General features: G+C 46.3%; 1 protein-coding gene across 3 annotated transcripts in view; it reads left to right on the top strand.

Moving 5' to 3' along the window:
- The first annotated feature begins 5,924 nt into the window (after nt 1-5,924).
- The window catches only part of grm8a (glutamate receptor, metabotropic 8a), a 158,800-nt gene continuing 150,917 nt past the window's right edge, over nt 5,925-13,807 (top strand). For 2 of the 3 annotated variants that reach the window (XM_079294633.1, XM_079294634.1), the window contains exon 1: nt 5,925-6,491. In XM_079294633.1, the coding sequence (XP_079150759.1) occupies nt 5,949-6,491 (543 nt within the window). In that variant the 5' untranslated portion in view covers nt 5,925-5,948. Of the gene's footprint in view, nt 6,570-13,807 lie in introns of all 3 variants that reach the window. The other variant, XM_079294632.1, reaches the window with a different exon arrangement.

Below are 13,807 nucleotides of genomic sequence, written 5' to 3'. Positions count from 1 at the left end.
ACTAGTTATTGACTCGTACTTAACCGTCGGTTGCTCATTCTGCTTCCGACGTGTCCGACTAGTTGATGCTCCGCCACCGGTTAATGCCGAGGCGGCTTTGCGTCGTTCCACGATTTAGTTTTCTTTGTTTGCGTCGCATTCCCGTTTCTTCAAGGAGTTTTTTGTTGTTGTTGGAACGTGCGAAGAGAATTCAAACCGGAGGAGACTCTCTTTGTTTTGTTTTTAAATCTCGTCATTTCTTTTCCTCATCAGCTGTAATGTGTTCTTAAGCTCACCTTCTAGAGAAGCCTTTCAGTTGTGACAAGAATGTTGAGAAGCAACCACTCAATGAATAAATATGTACTGCTTCAAACCTCACCGGGGAGTTTTTGTTTTTTTTACGAGTCATATACTTCAATCACTCATGTTTGTTTACTGCTTGTGCAGAGAGGGGATTTCATTTGCCTTCTCGGGAATTATTTTTCTGAGATTTCTTTATTTCACATCCCCAAAAATAAGCTGTGAACCCGCTGACCCGTGACGGTCCACACAAAGTGCGATACAGCCTATATGCTGTGGTTTGATACAATTCATCACATTGTAAAGATTGTTGTTATGAACTGATCATCGTTTTAGTGTTATTGTTTTTGTAAATTATGAATTATTAAACAGTCAGATGAAGCAGTAAAATGTACACAATTTCCCTCTGAAATGTAGTGAAGTAGAAGTACTATTAGGTAGCATTAAGTGGAAGTACTTGGAGTACCTCCAAATTGTACTACAGTACATGTATAAGTTACATTCTTCAACAGCCGATTTACCTGTCAGTAAAAAAGAAAATCCAAATTCAAAGGTCATTTTGGATGTTCTTTTTTTTCCTCTGTTGCAATAACGCAACTATTACCGCGAGATGGCGCCATTGCTCCGCGTGCCCCCCCCCCCCCCCCCCCCCCACCCCCCTTCCGCCGCAGCGGCGAAGCCCCAAATTGGACGTGTTGCGCACATCTTCCCCCGTTGTCACACGAGAGAACACCCGGGTCTGTCTCGATTGCTTTGGATTCTCACACCACACAGCTTATCAAATTGTTATTACACAGCAGATGGGATGCGGTTCATTTATTTAATTCCATTCACCACAAAGGGCCACGGCGCTATGGTTTTACAAGGGGGGGGGGGGGTCAATGGGCGCAGTAAAAATGGATTTAAGTTCAGGCAATTAAAGAGTGTGGCGCAACGCCCGTGTGAGCATATTTTTGATGACCTATTAATGTGTTCAAATAACCAAAGCCCTCTACTGTGGAAACTATCGATCCGATGGATTGGTAAAACACTTGATTGAATGTGTGGACTCCGCTGGACGACAGTGGGTGCAATTAGACGATGAGTTGTTGCGGGTGGGCTGGACTCGATGCCTGGGATACATATGTTTCATGTTGTGTGGAGGGGAGGGGGGGGCTCCATTCCTGTGGAGAGTCGTGCGCTGTCCCTTTCAGCACCGACGACCGGAGGAGCTGGAGAGGAGTGAGCGCGCGCGGACTTTCGCGGAAAGGGTTTTACGTGCGCAAAGTGCGGGGAGCTTAGCGAGGACCGTGGATACAAATCAGGTGCGTTTTGCCAACATTATTGATCATGGCTGTCATATTCCGTGTATGAGGAATTCCTCTGCTCTCTCTCTCTCTCTCTCTCTCTCTCTCTCCCCCCCCCCCCCCCCCCGTCTCTCCCTCTCTGTATCTGAGACTCATTCTTGGGTATTGACTTCATTACAGGCAGCCGCCCTCTGCTGCCACCTTAAACAAGTGCGGGGTTAATAATTGCATTTCCACCCCTAAAATCAGCTCTGCTGATCACGACGGAGCACTTTTAAACATCGGCTGTGTATATATTTTTCTTTTCTTCTTCGTGTCTTCGTCTTGTGGATGGTAAATTGTCTTTACTGGTGTATGAGGGGGGGGGGGGAAGAATCTCACTCCAGGAGGGCTGATATTTGTGGGGAAAACTGCTGAGCTCCGCAAGGAAGTTGCCTGAGGCGGACAGGGACCCCAAGGAGGAGTCCGCGGAGGAGTCTGGAGACGGTGCTTCTCACCCTTCACACGCTGTCGGATCAATTCGATTTTCTGAGGTATCTCATATGCTCTCATTTCGATTTTTTTCCTCCCTCCCTTCTGACCAAATGCTGTTGCCTCTTTTTTTCCCCTCTTCTTTTTGCTGTGGGTGTTTTCTCTCTTTTGGGGGCATTCATCCTGACATTCCTCAGTGTATTTTGGGCAGACTCTCTTATTGTTTCAATTTGTCTTGCTGCCGATGTGTTGTGGGATTTTATTGATTTTTGCTCATTTTCATTTTCACATGGATTCTGTGCAACATAGTGGTCAGGTGAGTAAATGTCTTAGAAGAGGTATATGTTTCAAGTAGTCACTCAAAAAATTGCGTGGGTTTTGCGCATTGAAAAAAAAAAGAAGACATGAACCATCGATCTCCATAATTACACCATTGCAATGGTGCTTCTCTGCTTTCACTGTCTTAATTAGGGTGCAATGATCAGAATGCCACCACTGCTGCAGAAGCCACGCGAGGCTGCATATGAGCATATACCCCCTCAACACTTTGATCTCTCACATAGTCACATTTCTGAACCTGTGGGCCGCGTTTTATCTCACATGACCTCATCATGTCACAGGCATCCGTTTCAACGATCATGCGTGAGCTTAACTCTGTCTCTGATCATCCATATATGGAAACAATTAGTAGACGACATAGTGTTTTCACTTGTAGAGAACGTGAATGGGAAAATATGCTGGATTTAGTATAGATGGCTCCAAAACACAGATTATTTTAGTGCGATATGAAATATATTACATTACAATGGATGTCATCTACATGTATGGATATGCCTAATATATGCATTTAACTTAATATTAATGTAGTCATTATATTTTTTGGGTCAGCCTATAATGAATTGGGGGGGGGGGGGATCCACGAAGGTGTGTGTGTGAGTGTGTTTGTGTGCGTGTGAGAGTGAGAGGACAGGGTGTACTGACTGCCTCATTGGCCCACGATCTTGCTAAAATCATTTTGCTGCTATAAAGTGCACAGGTAGACAGGAAAAAAAGTCAGGAATGAGACGAGTCCGAGGAGATGGTGACAGAGAGACAGGCAGCAATTGTTGAATGAGACACCGTTTTAGAAAGAGAGAGAGAGAAAGAGGGAGGGAGAGGCAGGAATGCTATCTCTTTCTGCAAAGAGCAGCAAGCCCCCCAGAGGAATGAGGAGGCCTGCAGAAGGCGATATGAGGAGAGAGAGAGAGAGAGAGAAGGAGGAGACGGTGAATTAGAAAGGGAGAAAAGGTGGAGGAGAGAGGGAAACGTGAAGAAACTGCGGGAGGTGAAGGAGTGGAGGGGTAGGAGGGAGATTGCACAGGTGTGGAGTGAAGAGGGAACAGCTGGAAATGAAACAGAAAAGTAGGCCAGATATAGAAAAAAAGAAAAACATGCTCATGTGCGAGTGGGCAACACTCATCCAGACAGCCAGCCGTGGGTGTAAATGAAAGAGAGTGATGATCCAGCTACAGCCTCTTGGGCTTCAAATCTCTTCATCTGCGAGCCACGAACCACCACAGCGGAGGAAACCTCCTTCTTCAGGAGATCCTCCTTCTTCAGGAGATCCTCCTCCTTCAGGAGGTCCTCCTCCTTCAGGAGGTCCTCCTCCTTCCTCGAGGCTGCCACACAGGAGAAGATATCTGCTGTTGTTGTTTTTGAAACTTTTGTAAAGCCTCATAAAAGACAAAGCCGTGGGACTCAAAGAGCAAAAAGCCACATTCAGGTTATGAAGAATAGCAGGTGTGCATTACTGTCACATACAGACAAGGTGTGACACTTCTCACCCCCCTTTTGAAATAACCAATGAGAGTAAATGCAACTTTTAATAACCTCAGGGCCTCAGCGCCGTCATGAAACATTCACGCGTTGCACTGATCTGACTTTTCGGTGGCCCTCTCGAGACGTTTGCATGTAGTTACATCTTGAACTTGAAAAGTCTACATACAAAAGTGTTGAATAAACAAGTTTTGCGGCGAGTACAATAGCGGCTAACCTATATAAAGCAGCCGGGTTTTATGGGGCTGAGTATGAGTGGCTTTGACCTAATTCCATTTAGAGTGGAGAGGAGCTGATACATTAATTGGGACAGAATTGAGTTATAAATGGATTCATCGAGAGAGCGGCTCACGCTGCTCAGATCTGAGCCTGGAACCTGTTCTTTAGCGGGAAAGCACTTTGCAATGAAAGTGTAGGATTTGATCCCAGATTATCCGATATATGATCAGTCGGATCTCATTTAGCGTGATTTTGGCAAGGCCGGATTAACCCACCGGGGGCGGCCGTTGCAAAATGGAGCCTTTAAGCCTCGACTGGCGTAACATTATCGTGGTACCAAATTCTCAAGAAAGTGAATGATATGTCCTAAAGTGTCGAACACTATTGTTTTAACATTAGGATGCAGCGCAGTAGTCCATTTGTGCTGAGAGATGGTTATTTAAGGGAAGATAAGCAATGGAATGAACTACAGGGCTAAATAAAGGGCTACATTGTGTGAAAAAAGGTCACGTCAGAAGCATAATTCATATTTAATTCATAGGAGCATTCGTTACCAAGAGCTACATATCCCTTGCTAGACATATAATGAATGCTCTCTTAGTCAACTCAAGATTTCAGGAAAAGATTGCTTCCTCGCTCTCAACAGTCTCCATGGAAAATGAAAAAAGAAAAATCAGAAATTTCAGAAAGACCAATTTTCCCATATTTCCCTGCCCAAACCAAGTTCTAACCCTTTCTCAAGGATTCAGCTGCTAAATGTGCACTACTGCCAGGGATGGAGGTGCAACAGGAACATGTCGATTGTTTCAAAAACTTTCAACATTACATCTACCTGTTGTGATTTCAAGCTCTGCGTGTGTGTGTGTGTGTGCGCGTGTGTGTGTGCGCGGCAGGGTGCCGCTGGATGTAACGTGTTCATTTAGCTGCAGCAGAAACAGCAGGTGTTTGAATGAGGCCCCGAGGCACTCTCTCTCTCTCTCTCTCTCTCTCTCTCTCTCTCTCTCTCTCTCTCTCTCTCTCTCTCTCTCTCTCTCTCTCTCTCTCACTCTTTTCTCTGCTGTCTTCGGTTTCTCTCACCTGGTTTTCCTCCGTCTGTCCCCCCCCCGTCTCACTGCGTCCTCCTCCTTCTCCTCCACCTCTTCCTCAACCTCGCTCCGCTCTTCTCTCCGTCGCGCTTCCTCACCTCCACTGCAGCGGGGAGTTTGCGCCTTCCTGCGAATAGCCCCAAGGAGCCTGCCAAGGTTCTCCCTCCTGTCATTTTAACAGCTGTTTCACTCATAGATATGCCAAGAGACAAGTGTGTGTGTCTGTCTCTGTGTGTGTCGAGGTGATTACAAACCGACAGACTTTGGGTTTTCAATTATAGAATGGCAGTGCACATTTTGACAGGGCTGGAAAAGCCTGTACCCATGTGAGCGCTTGCAGGCGAAGGAGCGTTGTGTGTATTTTGAACTTGTTTTTGGGTATGCCTGCCCATGAGGTGCTTTTACACATGTTCCTCAGGTGGACCGTTCGTCCCCGCAGCAGCTTGATGTTCACACCACACTGCTACTTAGAAATCCTCTCCCTGTCTCTCTCCTGCAGGCTCTACTGAAGATGTGACTCGTGGATTACCGGCTCAACTCCCCAACTCTATATTTCTACTGCACCGCCGCCACGTTTCTAAGCTTCGCTCTTTATCACACTGGTCCATTCTGGAATATGATTGGCTCATGGGGCTCGGCTAGCTCCACCCCTGGGGTCATCTACTCCTCCCCCTTTGACCAATAGGAAGGCCCTACTTTTTAGTATTCCCAAAAACACATCCTCAGTTTTGGAATATCCATCAGAAAGCCCCATTGTAAGACTTGGCTCTTGTTTGGTAATCGATCCTTGATCATGGAACCACAGTGGAACCCGACTTCCTGTCCGCAGTCTCCCTCTGTGGTCTTCCTGCTCATGGCTACTTCGTACACTTGGCTCCTTCCCGTCGCCGCCCCTCAGCGGATCCTAATAGACCCCCAGGCGGCGCCTGAGTACGCCCACTCCATCCGACTGGACGGCGACGTCATCCTCGGCGGATTATTTCCCGTGCACTCGCGGGGGGACCGCGGCACGCCCTGCGGGGAGCTGAAAAAGGAGAAGGGCATCCACCGTTTGGAGGCCATGATGTTCGCCATAGACCTGATCAACAAGGACCCCGAGCTGCTGCCCAACATCACGCTGGGGGCCCGCATCTTGGATACCTGCTCCAGGGACACGTACGCTCTGGAGCAGTCCCTGACTTTTGTGCAGGCCTTGATTGAGAGGGACGGCTCCGACGTCCGCTGCGCCAACGGGGACCCTCCCATCTTCACCAAGCCAGATAAAATCGTAGGGGTGATAGGAGCCGCGGCCAGCTCGGTGTCCATCATGGTGGCCAACATCTTGCGCCTGTTTAAGGTAAGATTTAACTGGAAAAATGGAATCATTTTCTCTACGCTCTTCTTCTCATCTCCTCTCTTTTGTGTGTGTGTGTGTGTGTGTGTGTGTACATTTCTGTCTAGGCCGCTTGCACACTTCCCCTCACTCATCATCGCCGACGAGATAAAGTTCAGTGATGACAGCCAATTAAAATGTAGTCAGTCTTCCTGGAGGCTTCAGCAGCAGTGCCGCTTCTTCCTGCCCATATATGGAGGGTATACTTTTGTTTTAGCCTGTGCATTTGCCTTTAGAAGCCTAAAGTGAGATTTAATCTCTTCGGCTCAGATGTGTGTGTGTGTGTGTGTGTGTGTGTTGTGTGTGTGTGTGTGTGTGTGTGTGTGTGTGTGTGTGTGTGTGTGTGCGTGCGTTAAGTATGAAAAAAGATGTGTCAAGTGATGCTTGTAAGGAAGGGCTTTGCGTGTGTGGGCGTGTGTGTGTGCGTGTGTGTTTGTACTGCACAGCTTAGATCATTCCTGGTTTGTGCTTGGGCCAAATGAAAATGGCTGCCAAACACGGGTATCAATTACTGCTGAAAACTGTCAACAGCCACTTCATTCAATGCAGTGTGTGTGTGTGTGTGTGTGTGTGTTAGGACATCTCTTTGTGTTGGTATGTTTCCACGCGTGGGCCTAATTGAGCACGCTTACGAGTGCTCATGTGTATGCATGCAGTGTTTCCTCCCTTTGTTTGTGTCCTTGCATGAAGCGCCCGCATATATCTGACACTCGTGTTTCTCTGTGCGACTGGATGAGTGCGCTTATGTGTGAGTGTGTGTGTGTGTTGGCGTTGTCATCATTAGCCGAACAGGGCTGACGGATGGCCGTGTGATGATGAAAGATGAGTCCTGTAATGACGCCCATGGCATTTCACATCCACATCGATCCCACGCACTCTCACAGCAAGTGTGTGTCTCTCTGTGTGTGTGTGTGTGTGTGTGTGTGTGTGTGTGTGTGTGTGTTTGCAGCCGCACATTTTTGCGCATCCCTTCCTTTGGTAATCCTTAAAGTGCATGGGATTGTATGACTGCGTGTGTGTGTGTTTGAACGCACTTGTTAACAAACCAACTCGTGCTTTGAATGGAAGATTTGCATATTGAACAACAACAACAACTAAACATGATTCATGCCAGGATCTGATATGTCAGTAGTTAAGCGTGCCAGCGATTGTGTGTGTGTGTGGTGAGTGAGTGCCCGTGGCAGTGGTGTTATATGACACAAGACTGTATCTTTCTCTGCTTGGATTAACATGAATAATGCAGCATGTGTCTGAAAATAGTATGGAGGACACACACACACACACACACGCACACAACAGTGTGCAATAAACGTATGTCTTTTTTTAACTGGGCTAATCTGACAGTGCCAGTCACAGCTAGTCGCCCACTCAACACAAGGGGCTCAGAAAGCTGAGAGAGAGAGAGACAGTGTGTGTGTGTGTGTTTTAAATCTAGCAGCAGACAAAGGAGATTCAAACAACCGATTGTGTGAGAAATATCACATCCAAATCCTCAGGAAAACAGACTTTTTTTGTTTGTTTCCACCGCGCTCATCCGCGTGCAGACAGTCGCAGAGAAAATCAAGTCACACAAAAGGTGTTGGTGTTTCTTTTGAAGATTATCTGCAACCGTTTCTGCTTTGTGTGATGATACGGAGCGGAGAGATACAATACGATGGAACTTTGCTAATCCTCGTGGGGAAGCGGGCCGGCGCAGCGGCATATCTCCGAGGACATTCCAAAGGGATTTAGCATGTAAAAAGAACGGAGCAAATGGGGGTCATCTAAATGCTCTCAGCTGGCAATTCCAACACTACATTCAAAGGAAATGTATAGATCACAGCATTACAGAATAGACATGGTTTGGGTTTGTGATCGTTCCCTGCCCAGCGGTGCTTTTTTTCTTGCCACATTCCCCGATCTGATTACCGCTCACTAACACGATGAGCACAATCTCATTCATACTGCATGAACAGGTGTGTGGAACAGCACCTGGACTCGTGTCTGGTGACTTCTCAAGCCCGAAACCTTTTGTTTCCAGTGTGCATTGTTTCGTGCTTCTATGGGGGAATTGAATTAATGAGGATACTATTGTGTCATATGGTGTTAAATATGGAGGGCACATATACCTGGAACATCCTCTCCATCACTACACCTGCCACTTGTTTCCAGTTTGCCACCGTCAAAAACATCATATTTATTTCCACTCTCGCATTTTGTCTTTTATTCTTCCCTGTGCCGGCTCATCCTCAAAGAGGAACTCATCTTAGGATATTGATGTTGCTCGTGCGTGGCTGGTAATTGCAGCAGCATTATGGATCGGCTGACCACTGACGATTTTGGTCACCTCTTGAGGCAAACCTCGGCCACAGCTGAACGATTTTAACCCGCGAATGTTTAATGTTTGCAGGAAACGCTGATACTTCGCTCATAAACACCACAAAACTGTGGGTCATCTCTATCAATGACCATGACAACGTGTACGTCTTTTAAAGAGAGAGGAGCTGACAGCTGCCCTCACATCATAATGGACTGTGTGTGTGTGTGTGCGCGTGTGTGTCTTTGTTTGCTCCATCAAGTCCTCCCTATCACTCGCTGCACGCTGTGTATTGGAAGCTAAAAAAAGAAAGAAAAGAAATTCAATTCCTGAGTTGATAAGTGGTGGCTCTCCCCTGGTGAGAACACATGAGATGAATTTGCCTCAGGGAATTCAGGAAACACACACGCGACACACACACGCGCTGGAATCTCGACCTTTCACTCAATCAGCGTCCCACTCACACAGACACACTTGCATACGACACTCCGTGCGTGAGCTGGTGCGTGAGCCGGTGCGTGAGCCGTTGTGCGGCCCTTTACTCAAGGTTCGCATCTTGGTGAAGTACGTCTTACATATGCGGATGTGCATGTGAACGCTTGCGTGAGGGGGGGGGGGACCAATAGCTGCAGACGAGCCGCCAATTGATTCCATAATTCAGCCGCGGCCTCCTCTCCTCTCCGTCTGTCTGGGGAATTAACTGCCGCACCGCGTGTGATATTGCTGATATATTCATCTGCCTGTGTATTACCACTGCAATGATTGCTTTCCCTGAGCAATGCTCTCACTGTTTGAGGTGTATTTCTCAACCAAGCATTGCGTGACATCCCCCACTCCCAGGATGAGTATAAAGTATCTATACATCGACATGTAGGCCTACAAAACGACATTTTCTGTGTGTGTGTGTGTGTCTCCAAACAGAGTGAGAATGGAATCACACACTTTCTGCTGCAAATTAGCGAGAGCAAATGTTTGCTCAAAACCTTGGAACGTTACACCAGGCATGGGGCTTTGGCGCACTTAAAAGGCGCACTATACAACAATCTCCTTTTCAGGCACGGCAGCAACCCTCTGAAATACAAATCAACTCTGCGTTCAGCTTCACAAGGCCGACAACAGCGGCATTAAAATACAATTAAAGGCGGGGGTTTTTTTCCCGCTTTCTATTCAGACGCCAATTCAGACGCACTCCCTGACAGATGTGCTATTATTCACAAGGTCAGACCGAGTTTTTGCCGTTGCAGTCTCGTCCTCATCCACGAAGAGTGCTTGATGATATAATGACGGGCAAGAAAGAGTACGAAGAAGACGGGGCGAGGAAAGACAGAACAAGACGAAAGAGAAAAACATGGCGGTCCGCTCCAGACGAGCAGGACCGCGATCATCCAACCTCTCCTAACGAAGGCAGCCTTAATGAGCAAATGGTTTAATGAAGGGGGACTTAATTGTCCTTCTGAAATTATTCATGACTTTCTATTTGTTGAGTGTTGCTCGGGGATGATTCATTCCATACGTGATGGGTGAACGCAGATGAAATTGGATTTGTTTGCAGCTCAATGGTGCCAAAAACACTGAACGGGAAATACCTTGAATGATCTACAGGGCAGACAGAGCTCACTTAACCAACTCTATTTTCCTGAGATGCCATTTTCTGGATATGGGGCATAAATATAAATAGTTATGTAGAAAGGGAATGGGAATATTAGGTAAATGCAATGCTGTATATGAAGAATATGACAGAATATAAGTCTGACACTGACTCAGATATAGCTGTGAGGACGGACTGAGCTGGACACCATTCAGATACCATTATGTCAATAAATAAACAATTCAGTGCATTTATATCTGGATATTTATTTGTTCCATTTTGTTTGACCGAGTGAGGAAAACTAAGGATTAAGTCGAGCTTGATGTTGTCTCACACATAAAAGAATGATCCCACTCACTTTCACACAGCGAGGCAAATCAATCAAACACTGGTATCAAGACTGAAGAAGTCAGATCGGTGCAAACTTTTACATCATGAAGAAGGCATTCATGGAATCTGTGTGTTTGTGAGGGAGATGGAAAGAGTAAAGGAGATAGCGACTGCCTGCGAGTATTATCTGCTCGTGCATGTATGGAGAGGGCCGGTGTGCATAGAGTACATTAGAGTGGGATGAGATCCTGTCTCTCATCTTCCTTTCATCAGGTTGGGTGCCTGAATAGAAGCTCAGATCAGGGATAAGTGAACCTATTACACACAGGCGACGCTTTCACACACCACAGCCGGACAAAGGCGACCATTTGGACTTGTCAAAGCAGGAAAAAAGCATCGTTGTAACGAATGACATGAATAGCTCCTCTGTCACATTTGACGTCACTGACCTTTTCTCACAATGGGAATTTCAACTTGTCAAGCACACGAACGACGTCAATGTATTCCACGACACATCTAAAACGGAGCGAAACCAACGTTCATGCGATTAGTTACACCTGTGCAATTCCCTGTGATGCAAAGTCATGGATTCGACTTGGAGAATTAAAGGCCATTTCTTTTTTGGTCAGGGAACATTTTCTCTGCTTTGATCCGTTCTGACTAATAAGGTGGGAGTTGGCAGCCATGGGTGCAGTGATACCCAACATGCATCGTGTATTTATTTGTTTTGTGGTACGAGGAAACTCATGTTTACGTGGGGCTTATTTGCAAAGTGCATTAAAACTCTGGTGGGATTTGAAGGGTTGTACGAGACGGCAATGCGAGCCGCTCAGCCAACGTCCAGACTCGTTCAGGTGTGAGGCCGTGCCAAGCGAGCCAGCTTACCGGAATCCTGGCACACAGCTTGTTTGTGGTATTGGTATAAGATGTCCGTTGGGAGGAAGACCTCTTGGCTATTCAATTTAATACAAATGTTACATTTGTGGGGCTTTTTCCCCCCCCTCACTGTGTGTTGCCTGTACGCATCATAACGCGCACGTTAAATAACCATCATGCAAACGGCGTGCCTAGTCCTGTGTAAGGGTGCGATGGTTGAAACACTTGGATGAATCGCAACTCGTCTTTCCAACATGAACTTCCAGTTGCAAATGTGTTCAGCCTGCACGATTCCAACGCTCGCTTTGGAAGACAGTGCAGATGCATTGGAACGATGCCGCCGTAATGGCTTCGCTCATTCGAAATGAATTAACTCGACAAGGACAGACAATGAGGGGGAAGTTTGCAGAGTGGAAACTCGAGCTGACGAGTTATCATTTTAAGAGAGGTGTTTGCCGTCTCATGAACTAAACTTGATGCCTGCTCTTGGTTTGCTGTCGTGTAAGTAAAGCTAAAGAAATGATTATTGAAGTTTTTGTGCAACATATGTGCTTGAAGAGAACTGTCACTTTTAATAAAACATATTTTACAGATTACAGTGACTCATTTTGATGTCTTGGCCACGTCAGGAGTCCCTGTCATTGCGTTTCCTCATAGCGCCCCCTAACGACCCCACACAACCTTTGTTTGTTGAAGATGACGTGGACTCACTTACTAGATCTGGCAGCGCGCAAACAAAATGACTCGGACTGCAACGAGAAGCATCACTGGACATTGCGTGACATTAGATGAACCACTTCATCCCCGTGAAAGAAAGAAAGGAAGAACTTCGACGTCAAATAACGTGAGTCAACAAAAGAAGTTAACGCCTCTCTGTGGTTGTGCGCGCGCGCGTTGGACTCCTCGCTGTTTCGCTGCTCGCGCTGTGAAGGTAATGTGATGCGTCTGTGCCTCGTTCTGTCTGCTGCTCACTGAAGCTGTTGTGGTTTTTTTTAAAAAGTTGGCTCGCGCACATATGTGTGTCTGATGCACGCGCTGCTGTACTTGTTGATGTTTACAGCAGCTGAAGTCTGTTTATGTCACGTTTGCACAACGCAGCCGCTTCGACACGCACACAGGCTGCACACACAGGTGTAATTCATCAAATGCAATTCATCAAATTTGAGAACATTCGCCAGCAGCGTGCACGGTAGCAGGGCCTGTGTCCCACCGAAATGGATTTATTATTAATCAACATAAATTGAATTGTGATGGAGCTATGTTGATGAGAGATATAATCATTGTTTGATCAACCAAAAATGCCAAATATTTGCTGCTCTTCTCCGTTTTCTGTCATTGTAACAGAAATGCCTTTGTGTTTTGGACTGACTCCTACAGAACAAGCTGAAACAATCCTGATTTGTAAACTGTGTCAGTGGCCCCAGTGGTTTAGCAGTGAGCTGATAAGAACTGTGCACATCTGACAGGTGCGGGAAGGTCTGTTTATGCGTGTGTTTCTCATAATTTCATATTTATTTACTTCCATTGCATATAGAGGCACTGGAGAAGGACGGATAGCGTCCTTGGAATGGTCTCGAGAACACAAACTCGTGATCACGTCGTGAGTAAGGGGAGTGTCATATTTGTGTTACATCTTACAAAACTATTTGGGGAATCTTTCAGTCCTGTACAATAGCCTGCACACACACACAAGGGTAATTGAGCTGATATACAGGTGTGCAATTTGGTGGCAGGCTGATAATTGCAAAGTGTTTGAAATGGGAGAACAACTCAAGTCCAAGTGACTTGCTGTTGTGTTTGCTAGATGTGTTTTGTCTGTTTTTTGAAAAAGAAAAAAGACCAAATGCTCTTGTTTGTTACAGCATTTGTCATTTATTGGAAGAACAAGAAAGCAATCTGTGCTGGACGACTGCTCCTTAAACTGCTTTCGTAATACCTCACGTTATATCTGACTGGTCGTACTCGTGTCACCGTAATCGATGAGTGTGGGCGTGCTAAACGGTCGCGTCGTATGAGCGAGTGAACGCCAGGGTGATAAGTTCAACATGGGTGGAGACAATAATAGTCATTCAATTTCAAACTTGTCTCTCATAGACGGGAAGGAATACATTTTTTATGTTTTTGGAGAGCGGAGTAAGAGACGCAAGCACTTCATTATCTTTCAAGCAGCATTCCCCATGTTGAGGCGGC

Source organism: Melanostigma gelatinosum, assembly GCF_949748355.1.
Source record: "Melanostigma gelatinosum genome assembly, chromosome: 22".
Lineage (NCBI taxonomy): Eukaryota > Metazoa > Chordata > Actinopteri > Perciformes > Zoarcidae > Melanostigma > Melanostigma gelatinosum.
Note: the sequence above shows the minus strand (reverse complement) of the source record. Positions and strands in the feature narration are given on the sequence as shown.